We start from the raw sequence: 20,141 nt of genomic DNA on the forward strand, positions 1-20,141 counted from the left end.
CCTCTCACGTTGGGGAATGGCAAATGTCAAGAGTGCTTTTCACAAGGAAAGTTCCAGACAATCTGCCTAGACCCTCCCTTCCCTTCTTTCTTTCTCTTTCTCTCTTCCTCCCCTTCCTTCCTTCCTTCCTTCCTCCCCCCCTTCCCTCCTCCCCCCTTCCCTCCTCCCCCCTTCCTTCCTCCCCCTTCCTTCCTCCCTCCCTCCCCCCTCCCTCCCTTCCCTTTCTTCTCTTCCTTCCTCCCTTCCTTCCTCCCTCTCTTCCTCTCTTCTTCTCTTCCCCTCTCTCTTTGCAGACCTATTTAGGCTACATAGATGATGATATTTGTTGAATGGATATCTTGAAGATGGTGAGCCTACATGTAGAATGGCATTGGCAGCGTAAATAAGAGCTCAGGAGTTAGAAGACGTGAACTTGAATTCAGTCACTTAATTTCTGAGCCTCAATTTTCTCATAGTAAAATGGGAACAGTAGTAATATTTAACTAATATTTAGATCGTGAGAATTAAATAAGATAAATGTTGATTATAGTTCTTTGTAAACTGCAAATCACAACTCAATTGTTAGTTTATTATTCACTTTAAAGAAAATTCTGACTCTGTCTTTCCTCACACAAAAAATATGTAAAACCAACAAAGTAACCAACCCATATCAAAGGAGCTAGGCTCCAGGTGGGTGCTACGGAAGAAGCCAGCCCTAGAAATGTCAGCAGGAATGACAGCTTCCTTTCCCTCTAGCTGCCAGCCATCGGGCTCCTACAGACCCTGCTGGGGCCAGCCCTGGAGCAGGTGGAAGAAGGGTGCCAGTTCCCCAAGTAAGGAGTAATAATGGGAAGGGAGGACAGGGAGAAATACCAGCCAGAGCAGGGAAATGAAAAGCTTGGTGGCCGCCCTGCTAGTGATCCATTATCTATATAAAGTGGGCCCGTGTCAGAAACTGCCTGCCTAAGGATCAAATCACCTTCCACTTAATCCTCAGTTATTCTCTAAGTGTGATTTCAGTTATGAAGAAAAAAGGACTGGAGGAAATATGCCAAAATTGTTTTCTGTGATTGCCTCAAAATTTTGAAAATAAAGTTTGAGCTCATCCTCCCAATATTTTAATGCATTTATTATTCTATTAGCTGATGTTCATTTTAAAATGTACAAAAAAGGAATTTTTGAGAAGAATGAAGAGAAAAACAAAAGTTAACGGAAGTTCTATTATTTCTCCATCTTAAATACAACTGCTCTTAGATGGTAGATCGTAGGTGGGTTTTTCTGCTTTATTATTTCTTACATTTTATACATTTTCTACAATAAGTATTTGTTACTTTATAATCAGGAAAAATAAAAACAATGTGTATACAGTCGTTTTTATTTTTTATTATTTTCTTGTGTGTGGTACGCAGGCCTCTCACTTTTGTGGCCTCTCCCGTTGCAGAGCACAGGCTCCGGACGCGCAGGCTCAGCGGCCATGGCTCACGGGCCTAGCATGTGGGATCCTCCCAGATGGGGGAACGAACCCGTGTTCCCTGCATCGGCAGGCGGACTCTCAACCACTGTGCCACCAAGGAAGCCCAGTCATTTTTATTTTTAACTCAGCAGTATAACTGTCAAAATTCCAGTCCTTTGCAACTAAGTTGCTGCTTGACTAACAATAACCGTTCAATGAATCTACCTTTGTATCTAAGCTTGTCTGTATGCAATATATTTTGTTAGCCTTGTTTTTTCTTTAAGGCTGATTTAATTTAAGGTCTGGTCTGTAAGATACTCTGTGGTCCTGCAAGTAAAAGTGTGTATGTAAGTGCCTCCTGACTCTCATGGTTGTCCTTGGACACCCACCTGGCATTCAGCTCAGTGCTGTGCTTCCAGGCTGAACTTAACGATGGTTGAATGCCAATGTGACCAAGGTTGACCGGGATAGTTGGTGACAGTTCTACTAGGCTTCATGGAAAGGAGATGAGAAGTTTCTTTCTATCCAAAAATATTTCTTTTGAAATGCAAGTTTGAAATATTTCTTTCTATATGCTTTTATTAGGATGTACATTTCATAAACTTTTGTTCTGTACTATAGAAATAACAAAGATGAGTAAGACATGCTACCTGCCCTCAAAGAGCTCATAATCCAGGACCACCTATTCAGTTGCGCAGTTTGGGCACAAGCTGTGCACAAGGTCAACTGGCAAGTGGGGGTTAACATCCAGCCCACACTCCAGTCGCCCTGTGAGCCGTGTACCCTGATGTGGGCTGTAACTGCCCAGCTGAGTAGGGTTGCCACATTTAGTAGATGAGGATATAGGATGCCAAGTTAAATTTGAATTTCAGAAAGTCACCAAATAATCTTTTAGTGTAAGTATATCCCATGCATTGTTTGGGACATACCTATACTCAGGGCTTTATCTGGCAACCCTAGCCTGCGGAAGAGGAAAAGGGGTGCCTTTTTACTCATATAAGGTGCTGGGGCTTTAGGAGATGGGGACAAGGGTGGCTACATATACCTAGATGACTGCTTTTTTCTAATTCATCCACCTAGGAGGGGTATTTATTTTCTTCTTTGTATGCAGGCCAACTAGTGTCCCTGACACAATCCAGTGAGGGAGAAAGATGTGTAAACATGATGATGTAAATAGTTAAGTTTTATAACTTATGTGGGTTCCAGTGGACTATGGAGGAAAGTATGGTCCATTTTACCCGAGAAAATCTGCAAGTATTTCACAAACAGTAGTTCTTGATCCTGGTCTTGAAAGATGAGTAAAAGGGAGATTGATCGGGACCATTATGCTGTGCTGAGGAATTCCAGCTCTGCAGCAGTGGGCAGAGATGGTGAAGGATATGCCTGCGCCAGAACTAGCACATTTTTATTATTTACATACGAACTGATACTTGGGAATTTAAGGATACGTTTTGTGTACAGTTACTTATCTTAGGCTTCATATGGCATCTTCAGTTTCACTGGAGGGAAGAATAGGAATTAGTAAGAAATCAAAGGCTTCATTTTTCCGAAATGACTGAACCTGAACCTCTTTAAATATTAATTGCTGTTATACTTTAGCCTTTTTTAAAAGGAAAGAAATGCTACATACATCTTTGGTGTCTGAAGCGAAGTATTATAAACACTACGTCAATGAATAAGGATCTTCATTACAAACCATAATCACATGGCGATTATGCAAGAACTATTGGAATGTAGAGGACTCTGCCCTGGGAGTCATTAAGTAGACCTAGTGTGCCCTGTTTTTTTGAGTTTGTTGTACTTTTTCTTGTTTTTAATGGTTTTGCTATCAGCTTTTACTTGAGGAATTCAAGTCAGTTGTGTCAGTCTGCCTGCCTCTGACAATTCCCCCTCGTCTAATTTGCTGCTTCTTAGCTGTGAGCTAAGAAAGGCAACCTCCGGGACCCTTGAGTTGTCTGTAAAGTGAGAGCAACTAGACTCTGATGAGAGGCGGAGGAGCTTCCTGCCAGCAGGGCCATGTTGTGAATTCCGTGGATCCCTTTCTTCATAAATAAAATGTTAAACTTTTATTTTCCAACTGTTGGTATTTAAAACATTTTCCTCAACCTGAAAGTTCTTTTATTTTTCTTTTGATTTTAGAAGAAATTAGAATATTTTTGTGGGCCCTTGCCCCTGTGCCCGCTGTGCCCAGTGGATAAGTTGGTACTACCTGTGAGTAGTCACTTGAACCTCAATTTATTGTGTTTTTTCAGTTCTAGAAGTTAGAGAATTTTGCATATATCTTGGTTCTTGGCTATGTTCTAGATAGTTGAAATTGTTCAGTAAATTGGCCTCCAGATAAATGAGGTGTTTTTACTGGGCACATTGAATCCATGCTCAGAGAGGGTGGAGCCTGAAGGAGCAAACTGGCTTGTGTAGGGTTAAAGGAGGGCAGAATGTGGAGAGAAGGCAAGTTCTGAAATATCTTGAACATAAGGGATAATTGCGATCTGGTAGAAAACTCTGGAAAGCATTTTAATAAAGAGGAATGCTATGGATAAAAATCACAGAGGTAGAAGTTAAATGAGAAAGAAGAAGAGAATTGAACTGATTAGAGCACAGGGGTCATTTTAGGGCATCTCAGCTAAAAGCGGAGGGAGGGAGGGAAAGTGTACTGTGGGTGCCAGGTGGAAGAGTTTGGATTTGCTGATGAGTCAGTGATCATCTTAGTTAAGTTTCTAATGAGAGAGCACCTACAAAACTGGGCACTAAGAATACCGTACATCAGTACGTCTTTATTTTCTTAATTTATTTAACCTTTTCTCCTAAGAGCTCAGAGGTCGTAATTTCTAGGTGATATATCTAACTCATAATTAAGAGATCAGCCATTGCTGATATAAGTTAAAAATTACACAAATAAGAATGGACAGCAGGGCTTCCCTGGTGGCGCAGTGGTTGAGAGTCCGCCTGCCGATGCAGGGGACACGGGTTCATGCCCCGGTCCGGGAAGATCCCACATGCCGCGGAGCGGCTGGGCCCGTGAGCCATGGCCGCTGGGCCTGCGCGTCCAGAGCCTGTGCTCCGCAATGGGAGAGGCCACAACAGTGAGAGGCCCGCGTACCGCAAAAAAAAAAAAAAAAAAGAGTGGACAGCAAAGCATAGTGGGAATATCGGTGAGGCCTGAACTCTGGTTTCAGCTCCCTCCCTGGATGTAAAATCTTACCCCCGTTTCTCACCTACAAAATAGCCAGGAGAGGAGAGGGAGGAGGAGAGAACTAGGCAAGCTTTCAGAGCTGCTCCGAGTATAAAATCTGATGATTCCATGTCTTTTTCACAAACTGGTACTAGAATATTCTTTAATATCTCAGAGTGGTCTGCTCTTGCCTATAGTAATTTTAAAAAATTATTTGGGGTGAAGTTCCTCATTTCATATTCAATATGTATTATGAATTCCCCCTCTTTATTGTCCTCTGTCCTGCCTACAGCACCAGGAGGATGGTTACAAAGACAGTAGGCCAAGAATTTGCTTCAGGGTAAAATCTAATGGAGAGTTTAAATGTAGCTGTCTGCCTAGTTGTAACATGATTTATTTGAAACATCCTTCCTTTGGTATTCAACTTAAACATTTAACTACCAAAAAAAGAAGTTACAGACGTTTGAGCGTGAGAAATCAAATGCATGCAGGATATGCAAAGAGGCCCCATTCCTTTCCTTTCGCTGTCCAGACTTTTGGTTGTTTTTAATAGTAGTCAAATTTTTCCCTTGATTTGGGGAAACCAAGAGTTGTAGGAGATGCTTAATGATAGTTATCTCGCTAGCTTAAATTAATGGCTTCTAATGAGTCTTATCTTTTCTCTGTCAGAGAAGTCTGTATTATGAATAGTTATGAATAGCTTAACTATTGACGATCAATTGATTAGCTAAAAGAAAGCGGTATGACATCCTTTGCATCTAGTTATGTTGTAAATGAAGCATACATGCTGATCATTCTGGATTGTTTTCTTTAAAACTTGTTGACTTGTTATCATAGTATGCAACACTTGGGGCTCAGATGTATAGACTCTGAAATGGTAGTTATTTTCCTGTTGAACATTTGGTATAGTGTGCATTATTCAGGGCCAGAAGAGACGTGTAACAAGGAAGGAGTGATCTGCAGCCCTTGAAACCTACACTGAGGTCACCATTCATTCATTCAACACAAATGTATCAACCTGTCACTATGTTCAAGGCACTATGCTAGCCCTGGATCCATCAGTGAAACCAAACAGGCACAAGTCCTGTCCTTATGAGGGAAGACCAGCAATAAATAGAATACATAAGTAAAGACAGTAAATGAGTAAAGTATATAGTATGTTAAGAGGTGATCCTACTGTGGGGGGAAAGAGCAGGATAAAGGGAGATGAAGCGGGGGTGGGGGGGGGGTGGGCCTTGTGGGAAAGGTGACACCGGAGCAGAGCCCTGACTTTGAGGCAGAGAACCATGTGGATGTATAAGGGAAGAGCATTCTAGGTAGAGGGAACATCAGAGTATCTTCTGTGTGCCAGGCATGCTGTGCTAAAGACCTGCAAGGACAGAGATGAATAAAACATGGCCCCGCCCCCAGGGAGCTGACAAGCTAGAAACAAGATTCAGACTTGCAAATAAATGCAGTGGTAAAGTTGTATAAGCTCTATGGTGGATAGAATTTTTTATTTAATCTGCACTGAATAATAACAAACTAAGTTAAAATATCAGACATTACTCCCATTTCAAGAATGAAGCTAGTGTGACAAACTGAAGCACCTCTTACCAGAAAAGCTTCACATCCTCTGCCCTGAGCTGATTTCTTCCTCAGAGTCCCTGCCTCTCACCGAGGCCCCTCACTCTCAACCTGCTGTCACGGCTGCTTCTGAGGGGCGTTTGATCTTTAGCTTCAGGCCTCGTCTGGGCCTTGACTAACTGTCGTTAAGCTGAAGATCGGCGCGCTCATCTCCCCCTAACGCAGAGTGAATCTTGGCCTTCTGGGAGAATGCACTCTCTTGGCATCGTTTGCGGCCAGTGCCGTGCATTGTTGGGAAGAGAGGAATTCTCAGGTGCCCCACTGCTCGCCCACCCAACCCGATGTCATAGATTCCTGACATCCCAGGCAGAGGACAGTTTTTCAGCTTCCTCTCAAGACCATCGTTCAAGCTCTCACTTCCTTTCACTCCTGCCTCCTCTGACAGTGATGGCAAAGGCCTCCCTCCCCCACACATTCTCACCTCATGCTCTACTCTGACAAGTAGGTAGGATTTTTTAATCCCGTTTTTATGGTTGAGGATGAAACAGGTGCTGAGAAGTTCAGTAATCTAGCCCAAATCACTCAGCTATGAATGGTGGAGCCTGTACTTTTTGTATGGTACCAAGCCACCTGTCCATCAGGGGACTTGCCTCTCCTCCCTTGCTTTCTGCCCACCCTGGGCTTGCGTTGAAATGGAAGGCACGTGTGTGCATCACTGATGACGAGGCGCCGACCCTTCCCAGGCGCGCTCACCCTGAGACCCTTTCTCAGAGCCGTCTTTCCCACAGCAGCCCCCTCACAGGCTGCCGACTGCCCGGCATGAAGCTGCTGGGATCATCTTTCTCGTCATCACAGTTCTTCCTCCTCCAGCACCTTCTTTAGTTTCCTGTTGCTTTTTATACTAAATCTCCTTTCTAGTTTGGCATTCTGAGTCTTCCTTTTGTCCGCTGCCTACTCCCCATCTCTCTAAAAAGACTTCGTTTTCAGCCCTGAGGGCTCTGGCTCAGCTGCCTCCACCACCCACATGGGAATTAGGAGCATGGAAGGCCTGTCCCTTCTCCTCCAGGGCCTCCTCTTCATCAGTGTCTCTGTGATACTGTAGGAATCTTCCCGGATGACCCCATGCCAGTGAAGCTGTGCCCATAAGCTGTGTCCCCTCAGCCGTTATTCATTGGTGTTTGCTGGTGTGTTACTTGGCAGTGGTCCCTGAGTATTTACTTGGTCTCCCCAGCCAGACTGTACTCACTTTAGAGGCACAAACTGAATCTCATAATTCCATAAATACCTGAACAGAGTCAATTCATGTTAATGGTCTGATCAACTAACCTATTTTATCTTTAACTTGGCTTATAAATTCTGAATTCTGAAAAATTTCACTTTTGTTTACAAAAGCCTCAAATTCTAACAACGAGAAAATAAAGTTTAAGGCCCCCGGCACACTCACTTCTTAATCCATTTCAGGGTTTCCAGTTGTTCACAGTTCATTCTTCTTAGCAAGGGTGTATTGCCCTTGCTCAGCATTGAATGATATGGAAATAATTGGCCTTTCTTTACTGCATAACTGACTTTACTTTTGTTAGCAGGTTAAAATCAGCCCTTCCATTTCACTGCAGTATTATATTGGTGGCATTTTTATTTAAGGAAGGGAAAAAAAAGCTTTCTTCCACATGAACTTTTGTTGCAAATCAGTTTATTGGGGCCAATCAATGGGCAGGACCTATGAAAGGGTGTGGATTATCTGGTTAGTCCTTTGTGTGGCAAAAGGCTTAGATACTGCTTAGTACTTCGCTCATTCTTCATCATGTAAAGAAGTGGTTTTTCTGAAGGATCAACACCTGACTGAGCCCTGCCTTTTTCATGGTAATGTTTTCACCTGAGTTGCTTCTTATGGTACTAAGAATTAGTTAACTAATACTTATTTAACCTTGGAACAATGTTTATCATAATCCGATTGGCAGATAGTCGTTTTATTTAGGCCTTTTCTTTATTGCATCAGGACTAGAAAATCTCAGTGAAGAGTATGCTGGGAACAATTTTTTCCAAGTAAGTTGTCGCTCAGCTTTTTTTCTTTCCATCAAGGGGCATGTTTTGGCGTTATAGACTCAGACTAGTAGCCACTAGTAGTTGGATTTCTCTTTCTGGGTTAAGCTCTACTTTTATTTTTAAAGCTGGCCTTCTCATTTCATGCTGCTGGCAACTTTTTCTCCAAAATGTTCTCCAGTGTGATTTATGATAATATATTCAGAGCTGGTTTTTCATGGTAAAGCGTCCTCACGAGTATTACCACTAATTAATATACAGAATGACCCAGCACAATTTAATTATTTGGTAATGTTTTCAGTGTTTTCTTAAAGATGATGCCAACAAGTCAAGGCCTGAACTTCCCTGGGTCATGACCTCTCTGCAGTGTTTGCAGTCTTGTTAAACAAGAAGAAAAGCAGAACATAAGTTAACATCTCCATTATAAGTTGCTCTACATTTCCCAGTCTTAACACTCTGGAGAGCATAGTCACTGGTAACATAAGACAAAGTTTCACTAGGAAAATGGCAATTCCAGCCTTTGGGAATGGGTAAGAAGCCATTCTTCTAGGGCCAGTGTTGTCCTCTGTAAGAGAGGGGCAAGATGAGGGGGTTTGAATTATGGACTCTGGAACATTAAAAACCTAAGGAAAAAAGCAAAGTAACAGTTATCTTTAATTGTAATGAAGATATACCAGCCTATGTGGCTTTTGGCATCTATGAGCCTTCAAGGATATGTTCCTAAGTTTACAAACAGAATTTTAAAATAGTTGAAAAATAGTTCGAGTGTAAATGCACCACTTTTCTGTTACATAGTAGAAGCTTATATGTCTTTATGTGTTCGTAATTACCCCAGCACCCCAGTTTTTGTTTTTGTTTTTTTTTTTTTTGCCTTTGGATTTATCTGTTTCTGCTCCTTCTGGCTTGGATGTCCTTCCCCTTCGTCTCCTAATCACCCCACTCACTCCTTAAGACTCAGTTCAGATATTGTCTCCTCCAGAGAAAAAGAAGATGTTTCTCTGCCACACGTTTCTTCCCTCTACCATGACATTCTATGTGCAATACCTCTACCTTTCCGTATTGTATTATAATGATCTGTTTTGTATCTGTCTCTCTGTATATACAAGGTCTGTTCCGTATTCATCCAGGAGCTTGGTAAAGGTCTGTTGACAATGTGTTTGATTTTTAGCTAGTGGGTTTCTTGAATAATAACAATGATTACCCTTTAAGTGTATACTTCAGAGGTATACTTCTCTCTCACAGTCTTTGCACAGGCATTTGGTATGCCAATTACTAATTATACCAGAAAGCCTCAACCTTGTTTCTTTGGTAGGCCTTTGTTTATGTTGGTGCATCATCCATTCTTGGCACAACAGATGGACAAAAGCAATCAGTAAGACTGAGGAAGGCTAGCACACCTTATTAGCAATAGTGGTTTAATATTTACAAAACCCCAATTTAAATTGTTTTGGCATCTGATCTTCAATTTCTTAAAATCTTTTCCTACATTTAATTTAATTTTCACATAATTTTTAAATTTTCTCATTTATTTTAATGCCCTGGCTTCTAAGATCTGTGAAAGGTTTAATTGTATTAAAGGCTTATCTGTGGAATGAGTGTGTATCATAAATCTAGTGACATAGTTTAAAATCCATTCCTCTTCCATTTTCTGAGTAAACATTTTTAAAACGTGTTTTTCTTCGTGAAAAAAGGCAGTATACAATTTTGGATTCTGGATCTGGTTTCCATTCCTGGCTCCGTCATTTATTAGTTATTAGACCGTGAACAAATTAGTTAAATCTATAAGACTCAGTAGCTTCATCAGTAAAATAGAGATAATGCTCATACTTAATTCTTAGGATTATAATGGACACTGAATGAGAGATTGATCTAAAGAGGTGCCATACTGCAAATAGGAGTAAATGGAAGTCTCCATATTGAGTGGTGAGGTACCCAGACTCCTTCCCCCATCGACTCCCATGCAGTATGTTGGGAACTAGTCTCCATAACCCTCAGGAAGGAGACTGGAAGATTCTCCGGGGAAAATGTACACATCCTGACCTTTGAGAGACGCCCAGTAATCAGCCAAGTCTTATCATCCTATCATGAAGCTCTCAGAGCTTCCAGTCACTAGTTTAACTCTTAAGTATGAATAGTAATCCAACAATCACCAGACACTTGAAGAAAACCACCAATGAACAAATAAGAAAAAAAAAAAAAAGGAAAGAAAAGAAAAAGGAACTCACAGGAGACAAAGCAGAGAAAAGAAGAAAACATTTTTTAAAATGTGTAGTATTCACAGAGATCTAAAATAAGGTAGTATCCATGAAATATAATAGGATGTAATTTTTAAAAAAAGAAACATTCAGTAAACAAGAAAGAGTGACTTATCTCAAGGTTCATAACTTATAGAACATACGGATAAAGAAAAGATTCTTTTAAAATTGTATTTATTTTTAAAAGTTAGAAACAATGAGTCAGAAAATCAGAATGGCATCAGTCTTCTAGTCAGCAATACTGAAAATTAAAAGACAATAGAACAATGCCTTGAAAATTCTGTGGGGAAAATTGTTTCTAACCTTGTTCTCTATACCTAGCCAAACTATCAAGTATAAAGTGTACAGTATTAAGGGTGGAATAAAGGCATTTCCAGGTCTTAAAATTTTTACCTCCCATACACCCTTTCTCAGGAAGCTTTTGAAGTATATGTACCATGGAAAGAGAGAATAAATGAAAAAACAAAGGAAGGTGAGGAGACAGGGGATCTAACAGAGGAGAGAAGAAAGTTCTAGGGCTACAGCTGTGCAGCAGGCCTAGAGAACAGTCAGTTCAGATTGAACTTTGAGAACAGAGGACTCCAGGAGGGGAATGTCTTTGAGAAAAAACAGCCAAAACTTTAAAATTCCCTAACATGTGTGAACATATTGGTATGATATCCGTGTCTGTATTTGTTTGGGATGAACTTGTGGTAAGTATTTGATAAACTAAGCAAAGGGGTTGGGGGGGGGAATGGCACTTATTAACTCTAATAAAAACAAAATGTTGCCCAAGAAAGGAAATTTAATAGTACACTACATGGCTTAGCTGTAAATCATATTTATATAATCATAATAAATACTGAATATAGATTTAACTAAAGACTGTGAAATAATTGGAAGGATGAGAAAAAGGACATATTGGGGTGGGGGGCTGTGCAAAATTAATATTAACTCTCCCTCTTCCATAATAGGAATTCAGGAAATAATATTTAGAGCTGAAAAGAAAAATCAAAATAATAGTGTACCATTGTTATTTAAAGATAAGGAAGTAAATACAAGAAGAAGAACTAAGAGAGTAGAAAATGGTTGCTTCTGGAGAGAGGGAATCAGGAATGGTGGCCTAGGCCTGCTATAGTTTTAACATGCCTTGTATATTTTGGGGTTAAAAATTAAAAAGAAATTAAAGATATTAAGTGAGACAATTATGTAAAGCACTTAGCACCATGCCTTTCACAGTTAACTGCTGCATAAATGTAAGCTATTATTATTATCCTACCTCTCCTAAAAACCGTAATAAAGCCTTGCTAAGTGGGTGGCATGGGGTTTCCATTCATTCATTTCATTTTTTTCCCAACCATACATATATTGATACTATGTTGGCTGTGAAAAATGAATTACAAACATATACTCAGGTATCTTGCTGTTTGGTTTGTGTATCTTCCTGATTTACTGATCGATGATGTTATTGATATGGATAAGGAGAAAGAACAGTTGCCTCTTTCTGAACCACGTGCTGAAGAAAGTGTTGCTCTTTCTGAATCATGTTGTTGATACATTTTTTTAAGATTTTCAAGGGACTTCCTTGGCGGTCTAGTGGTTAAGACTCTGCGCTTCCACTGCAGGCAGGAGCTAAGATCCCACATGCCGCGCAGCACGGCCCCAAAAAGAAGGGTTTTCAAGAGGACAATTCTGAATTTTTTTCCTTCTCTTTTGCCTAATCATTTGCATTTCTGCGATTAAATAAATGGATATTGTTCAGGCTTACTCTAGTTTCCTAATCAGTCGTTTCGCATGTGTTTTAACACATTTTCTCCCTATGATCAGGGCCGCAAGCTTCTTATCATTGGGACCACGAGCCGCAAAGATGTCCTTCAGGAGATGGAAATGCTTAACGCCTTCAGCACCACCATCCATGTGCCCAGCATTGCCACAGGAGAGCAGCTGCTAGAGGCTTTGGAGGTGAGAATGAGCCAGTGGAGTGCACACCGTTCAAAGAAAGGAATTGAGGCTGGATTAATGCTAAGGGTGCCCCAGACATCGCACCTGGTGTTTAGTTTCTGTGTTAACCTAGAACACGGAACCTGGGATACACCTGCAGTCATTTTCAGGAATTAGAGGAAGAAGAGATAAATATAAGTGAGAGTGAAGTAATTCCTCATTCCTTGGTGGAAGCAGCATACAAACTGCCAGGAGTGAATTACTTTGTGCCCAGCATCACTAATGCATATAGATTACATGGACCAGACACTTGGAATGGGGCGAGGGAGGAGAGTAATCAAGAAATAGAAAATTCAGTTATTCATAGTTGCTTTCAGCCCATTTACTTGCATTTAATAAATTGGAGCAATGGTTAAAGCCTTGGAAACTTGAAAAAAGCTATAGAAGTAAAAGCAACCCCTTTATTAACAAGTTCATAATGTGGAAATATTTTTTTGAGGATAACATAGTCTTTAATTTTAAAAAATATATATCCTTTATTAAACTTTTGATTAATATCAATGTGCACAAATGACTTGATGAGGTGTTAGAAAATATTATCTAGTGACTTGTTCAGCAGTGAGTCAGGAAGTCTTCTTTTTGTTTTTTTTTTTTTTTTCGTGGTACGCGGGCCTCTCACTGTTGTGGCCTTTCCCGTCGCGGAGCACAGGCTCCAGATGCGCAGGCTCAGCAGCCATGGCTCACGGGCCCAGCCGCTCCGCGGCATGTGGGATCCTCCCAGACTGGGGCACGAACCCGTGTCCCCTGCACCGGCAGGCGGACTCTCAACCACTGCGCCACCAGGGAAGCCCAGGAAGGCTTCTTAAAATCCTCAAGACCCATACAATTGGGGCATATTCCCAACAAAATAGAAACTATCTATATGATAAATGTTTCCAGCTTACCTGTTTGAGCAGTTTTTGTGCTGGGGTTGAGTAAGAGAATTAAATTTAGTCTGCTTTGACACATAACAGATTATTCCTAGAAAGGAATGTTAAAAATTTTAACTGATATTTATTATGGATTGGAGCTATTTTTCCCCCAGCAAAAATATATCTCTAAATTATAATCAAGGTCCGTAAGAAAACAGAGCTTAGGATACCAGTTTTCATTTTCATGATTGCAGCTAATGGATCTCAGGCAAGTCAGGTTAGATTTTAAAATATGAGAGAATTCTGTCAGCTTGAACCAGTTAGGTAGTTCTTATCACTGTTCTTTTAAGGGTAAATGTGGGAATTAACTAATGTTGTTGATGCACTTACAGAAGTGCTTTCGGTTTTTTTTGTTGTTTTTGTAGCTGTTGGGCAACTTCAGGGATAAAGAACGCACCACAATTGCACAGCAAGTCAAAGGGAAGAAGGTGTGGATAGGAATCAAGAAGTTACTAATGTTGATCGAGATGTCCCTACAGGTAAGATGCTTGCTTCTCCGTATGGTTCAGACATAGAAGCTTCACGATATATCCCAAGAGTTTTTATCATTCCCTCTCGCTGAGGTTTTAAATTATAATTCTTTTATATTATTTCCAGAATCAGGTTGGTGTTAGTAGCCTGCTTCTGAGATCAAACAATAACTTATTGGTACTTTTCTTTCCTACTTCTTAAAATTCAAAAATAGAAGAAAAGAATATAGAGTTACTTTAAGTTTTAATTTAGGGAGTCACTAGATCTTCGAACTAGAAAGGACTTAAAAGAACAATTGTTCTGCTGCCCCCTCATTTTAGAGGTGAGGGTCCTGAGTGTCCCACCGGTTTGTCAATGAGTTATGCAGGGTCACAGCCAGTTATCTACAGGGGTCGGGGGGTGGGATGGCGTTGTCCATCAGAGGTCAGGAAGCGACGCACAGACACCAAAAGGGGCCTGGGAGACAGTTTCAAGGGACAAGGTAATTGAGTGTACAGATTAGACTTAAGCTGTGTATATTCTCCCCTGGCAGGCCTCCTAGAAATTTTATGCAAACTACTGTAGGGTTGAAGCATCCAGGATCACATAGAAAACTAAGCCCCTGGCTACTGCCTGGGCAAAAACAGATGAAACCTCTTTGGGACTTTCTCACGTCTACGGGCAACTTCCCTTTCTTCTTTTTGTAACTCCACCCCTCCGTGTGCACATCCTGTGTCTTTTTGTCCTTATCTGACATACTAGTTAGATAATAAATCACTTCCAAGCTTTGTGAGTTCAGGGACCTTGGCTCTCACTCCCTACTAAATCCACAGCCCCTGGAACAGAACTGGACACATAGTTGGGCACTCAATAAACTTCCGTTGAATGAATCTCTCCCAGGTCTTAGGTGGACAGGCTGGCTGCATTCTGAGAGTCATGTATTATGCTCAGTCCTGCTCTTCCAGCAGTGCGAGCTGTGGGTGGATGAGGTGAAATTTAAGTTTCACTTACTTCTGAAATAGGCTCTTGGACCAATAACAAATTGGAATCACGAAGCAAATGCTTTTTAATCTTTGCTGGTGAATTTCTTTTTTTTATATAAATTTATTTATTTTATTTTTATTTAATTTTGGCTGCATTGGGTCTTCATTGCTGTGCGCAGGCTTTCTCTAGTTGTGGCGAGCAGGGGCTACTCTTTGTTGTGGTGCGTGGGCTTCTCATTGCGGTGGCTTCTCTTGCTGTGGAACACGGGCTCTAGGCACATGGGCTTCAGGAGCTGTGGCACACGGGCTCAGTAGTTGTGGCTTGTGGGCTCTAGAGCACAGGCTCAGTATTTGTGGCACACGGGCTTAGTTGCTCCATGGCATGTGGGATCTTCCTGGACCAGGGCTCGAACCCGTGTCCCCTGCATTGGCAGGCGGATTCTTAACCACTGCGCCACCAGGGAAGTCCGGTAAATTTATTTTAAAATAAAATTGTAGCTTTCAGAAACCTAAAGTTTAATTTACTGAACTTTCAGCTGGACTCTTTTAAAGCCAATTTATTTATTTTTCATTTTGAGCAGTAAATTAAAGTTACAGACAAACCACTTTGCTTAGGATTATTCTTGGTAAAGGTGCATATACATTGGCTCTTTCCTTGGAAAAGATAAATTTGTCAGATAGTCAGCTCTACTCTTCAATTTTTAAGTTTCAGCACAATTTTTTTTCAATAATTGCATAGAAGAAACTATGTGGGTTTTTCTCCCCAATCCCTACCCCTTCCTCTTCCTTTGATGCCCACCGGTCAGTGATCAAGTTAATGCTTCCTCTGTATGTGGGGTGGAAAGTGAGAGTGGGGCACTCAGGCCTAATCTTCAGCGACTGACACTTCATAGGCCTCTGAGTTTGAACCCCTTCACATCAAATGGATTTGGTGCAGCTGAGTGAATTCTCTTTAGATCTGCCTTAGAGAGACCGAGCCTAAGTGAAGAGGCATGTAGTTTAGCAGAATGTAAGTCATGTTACCTCTCTGTTCACTATACACAATTCTGTTAAAACTTGCACAGTGCTGAGGATCTGCTCTGACTGGATGTCACCTGAGGGAATAAAGTCATTTATCTAGATTACTTTTTTCCTCCCTTTCTCTTGACTTTTAATTCCATAGCTACAGGCAAGTCAGTAAGTCCTTGCTCACACATATTAAATATATTTAATGGGCAAAGACCTGCAAGTACTGACTACAGCGGAACTCCAGCCAGTTCCATTTTTTTTTAAAGAACTTGACAATTGACTCATATGTAATTCTATTCCCAAAGAGGAAAAATGTTTCTCTTGTTAAATATTCACACTTTTTCTTAGTCCTTTGTAGTCTGACCTCTTAACTTTGATACATTTGAAACTTCTGTTCAGATGTTTTTCTGGGATAGAAGAGAAGAAATCTTAAAAAAAAAAAAATAGTGGTTGGAGGGGGGAGTCCAATTGCACATTTACCCACAGCTGCACTGAGCATTTGAAAGCTATTCCTGGAGGGCAGGGAGTTCCCTCTTGGGAAACGGACTCCTTGCCCTGGAACATTTTTTAAAAGTTAGGTGTGTTTCTTACAATAAAAATTTATTGTGTTTCTTACAATAAAAATTAATCCTAAGGAATTAAATTTTTATAAATTTGTTTATTTTTGGCTGCATTGGGTTTTCGTTGCTGCACACAGGGTTTTCTCTAGTTGTGGCGAGTGGGGGCTACTCTTCGTTGCAGTGCGCGGGCTTTTCATTGCGGTGGCTTCTCTTGTTGTGGAGCACAGGCTCTAGGCGCGCAGGCTTCAGTGGTTGTGGCACGCGGGCTCGGTAGTTGTGGCACGTGGGCTCTAGAGCACAGGCTCAGTATTTGTGGCGCACGGGCTTCGTTGCTCCGCAGCATGTGGGATCTTCCCGGACCAGGGCTCGAACCCATGTCCCCTGCATTGGCCAGGCGGATTCTTAACCACTGCGCCACCAGGGGAGCCCCATTAAAGATGTTTCTAATGATCATTTTTTAGATTACTTCACATCTCTGGTGGACCAATGAGAATATAATTAAACAAATTAGTAGAAATATGAATATGAAATGAAAATGAGTAGGGATAATTAATAATAACAACCTGAACCTACAACCTGAGCCAGAACTAACTCCCCCATCTTTTTTTTAGACTCACAATGTGGTTCTCAGTCACAAGAGACCCGGATTATCCAGAGAGCATGTCAGAGGAATCAGCCCCACTGTTCTTTTTTTTTTTAGTTTCAGCACAATTTTTTTCATTAATTGCAAAGAAGAAACTATGCAAGAGAGACCAAGGCTAAGAAAAGCTCAAGTGTCCATTATATAGAGTTAATAAGCTATTTTCTAGTTGCTTAATCAACACCAATTGGTTTCTTCAGTTTTGGTCTTACTTTGATGCCTTCGATGAACCCTGTGGATTGGATGCCGTGTGCACCCCCATGAATGGGCAGCCCCGGTCTCACACTTGGTGCCTCTCAGTGCTGCCTCCTCACCCGGTGCTAGCTAAGGGAGCGCTCAACTGAGGTGCCTGTGGATGACCAGCTGGGTCATTCGCAACCTCGTGCATGGCGATTCTCTATGCTGGGAAATCCCATTCACTTCCCTTGAGTGACACAGTCTGCTTTGCTGTGTATCAGAATACTGGTCAAGGAGCAGGTAACACATTTCTGTGACTCAGCAAAGCGCTAAGGAAGTATAAACCCGCTCATTTTCTTGGCATGAAGTAAGTGCATCGTTATTAGAAGGCACCACTAACCCGTTGTCTTTATTTCTTCTGATGTGTTTAGATGGATCCTGAATACCGTGTGAGAAAATTCTTGGCCCTCTTGAGAGAAGAAGGAGCGTAAGTACGTGCGACACTTAAGACCGCCAGTCAGACTTCCCACTCTTTTAAACCCATGTGCCTATTCTAAGAGTTGCTGTACAGTGCATGTGAATTTGAATTCTCAACCTCTTGGACAACTTTGTTTCCATTTATTAGAATTCTTGGCTGTGTTGTAGGTCTAGGAGACCAAGCAAGGAAATGGGTTGTACTTTTGGTTTGCTCTCCCTGTCCTGCTTTGCAAAACTTCCTTGTCACAAGGCAGGAAAAAGCTCAGTGGTACATATTTATTGGAACCTGCTTTTAAATTGCATGGAGCATAACCACTTTCTTTTGTGAAATGCTCATCTAATAGCAAATACATAGTGAAAAATGTAGAAAAGCCACTAAGAAGCTTTTAGTGTGGTTTTGTGATGAACGGCTTTTTGCAGACCGTCATCTGTTTTTTGTGTTTTGGATATGTCTTTTTCAGTAGCCCCCTCGACTTTGAAAATGAACTATTTTCAGATACAAAGTGACCAAGGAAAGGGACCAAGGTGAAGGTGGCCTGGGATCTTCACTCGACTTACTCAAGATACTGGACAAAGTGAAATGTTCCCTACCTTCAACACGTGCTCGCTCTGCATGATTAGTGCAGTGAAACTCGCTTCCTTGTGCTTATTGAGATACCCAGTTTTGTGGAAGGTATAAATTTGCTTTAGAATATGCTGTGCTCACCTTTCCGTGCAAGCCGATTCCTTCTTGCTCAGTCTTTAAACGTGGGAAACATACTGTGCTTGTGAACACTACACATTCTAAGCTCCCTACCACCACCGTCAGCCAAAAACTCTCAATAAACTCAACGATGTTGCAACACAGCAGTTCACGGAGTAGAAGGAAGACTTTCTACATGTAAACCAGGAGCAGTGAATAGAGGTATGGGTTCAAAGGGATTATTTTGTAACTTCCTTGTGCTAACACTAAAGGTAATTGGATATACGGTTAAAGGTTCTCCCGGAAGCCTGGTTATCTTTGCCTAAAGAAACAGGGCTTTGAATTTCTAAGATGCTGTTCTCAGTCATTTTCAGAGATGTTTCCAAGTTGCAGTCAGGAGATCTTTCTTAACAGAAAGTCAGATTATTACCATGTTGGCTGTGACACCCCCTTAATATAAGTAATTTGCTCTGTGGCAAGAGATATGCTAATCATTACCATTTGGTAGATGTTGTTAACAGCTTGTGAGAGATGTGTATGGAAAAAGCACACACCCCTAAACAGAAAGGCGTCATGAAAGTAACTTAAAACCCTCTCAGCACTCATTAGTGTCCAACTCTGAATGGGTCAACCCCTTAGTTTAATATTAAAGGCTTATCTAGTATCACCACTTTTCCTTTTTCCTTAGCTTAATGACTTACTTAGAATGTATCCTTCCTTTAAATTATCTGTACTACCTAGCATAAATAAAACACTATTTTCCAGAAAAAATAAACCACTTTCTAGTCCTCTCCCCTCAGTCTTTTAACATCCATTCCAATACACTGAAGACGTTTCCTTTCCCCACTATGCACTTCTTCCAAAGAGAAGGAGGACGGTGGTGTAAGCCGAGTTTGAAGACATTTGATCAGGTCGTCATGTTTGGTGAGGAGACTTGTGGAACATGCCACTCTCTCTCCGTTGCTGCTTAAACTTCTAGGACAAGCAATCAGGAGCCACCTGAAGGTACCTAACACCACCTGTAAGGCTTGTCACGCATCAGGTACTTGGGTGTAGCTATGTCATCTGTCCCCATGGTAGAAGGTGAATTATCTCTAGGTCTTGCTCTCTGTATATTTTCGGTAGACTTGTATGTCACAACTACTTTCTTTTGGGTTTTCATCCCTAGCTTATTTTGTGGCTGTTTTGTTGTGTTTTTTTTAGGTGGATTGTATTGTGAAATTCTGTGATTGCTGGTGGCCAATATCCTGGATTCCCTTATCTGTTTTAGATCTTGCCTCTTTTTTCTCTTCCCATGAAAGCAGCACACATTGTATTAACTTATGTGTCTTGTTAAATAAGGTTAATGTCTTTGTGTTTTGTCCAAAACTATATTGAAAAAATATAAATATTGTTTAATGCAAATGAAGGAATGCAATAAAGAGTACATATACTTGAAAACATTCTGTAGACCAAATATTTTGTACAAAACAATATACATAACTGATATGAGTGTATGAAGAAAGGGATCAGAAAAGCCCCTCCTTGTTTTAACTAGTGTAAGGAGATGGATGATTTTTATTTTAAAATCTCTGATTTTAATCATTCAGAAAATATAGTTAATTTAAAGGAAATACAGAGACCTACTAGAGAATGGACTTGAGGATATGGGGAGGGGGAAGGGCAAGCTGGGACGACGTGAGAGAGTGGCATGGCCATATATACACTACCAAATGTAAAATAGATAGCTAGTGGGAAACAGCCGCATAGCACAGGGAGATCAGCTCCGTGCTTTGTGACCACCTAGAGGGGTGGGATAGGGAGGGTGG

The 20,141-nt window shown here is 41.1% G+C and overlaps 1 protein-coding gene across 3 annotated transcripts in view; it reads left to right on the top strand.

The window, feature by feature from the left end:
* NSF (N-ethylmaleimide sensitive factor, vesicle fusing ATPase) overlaps positions 1-19,773 on the top strand; it is a 156,813-nt gene extending 137,040 nt beyond the window's left edge. Inside the window, exons 18-21 of one of the 3 annotated variants that reach the window (XR_007473258.1) lie at positions 736-812; positions 12,272-12,406; positions 13,722-13,835; positions 17,606-17,630. Coding sequence is in view for 2 of the 3 variants with exons in the window: in XM_033439002.2 (XP_033294893.1) it covers positions 12,272-12,406; positions 13,722-13,835; positions 17,606-17,661; positions 18,148-18,268 (426 nt within the window). In the remaining variant the exon portion in view is untranslated. Of the gene's footprint in view, positions 1-735; positions 813-12,271; positions 12,407-13,721; positions 13,836-17,605; positions 17,662-18,112 lie in introns of those variants that run through there. The other 2 variants (XM_033439002.2, XM_004275690.4) reach the window with 2 other exon arrangements.
* Positions 19,774-20,141: the final 368 nt, after the last annotated feature.

The sequence above is a fragment of the Orcinus orca genome, chromosome 19 (assembly GCF_937001465.1).
Source record: "Orcinus orca chromosome 19, mOrcOrc1.1, whole genome shotgun sequence".
NCBI lineage: Eukaryota > Metazoa > Chordata > Mammalia > Artiodactyla > Delphinidae > Orcinus > Orcinus orca.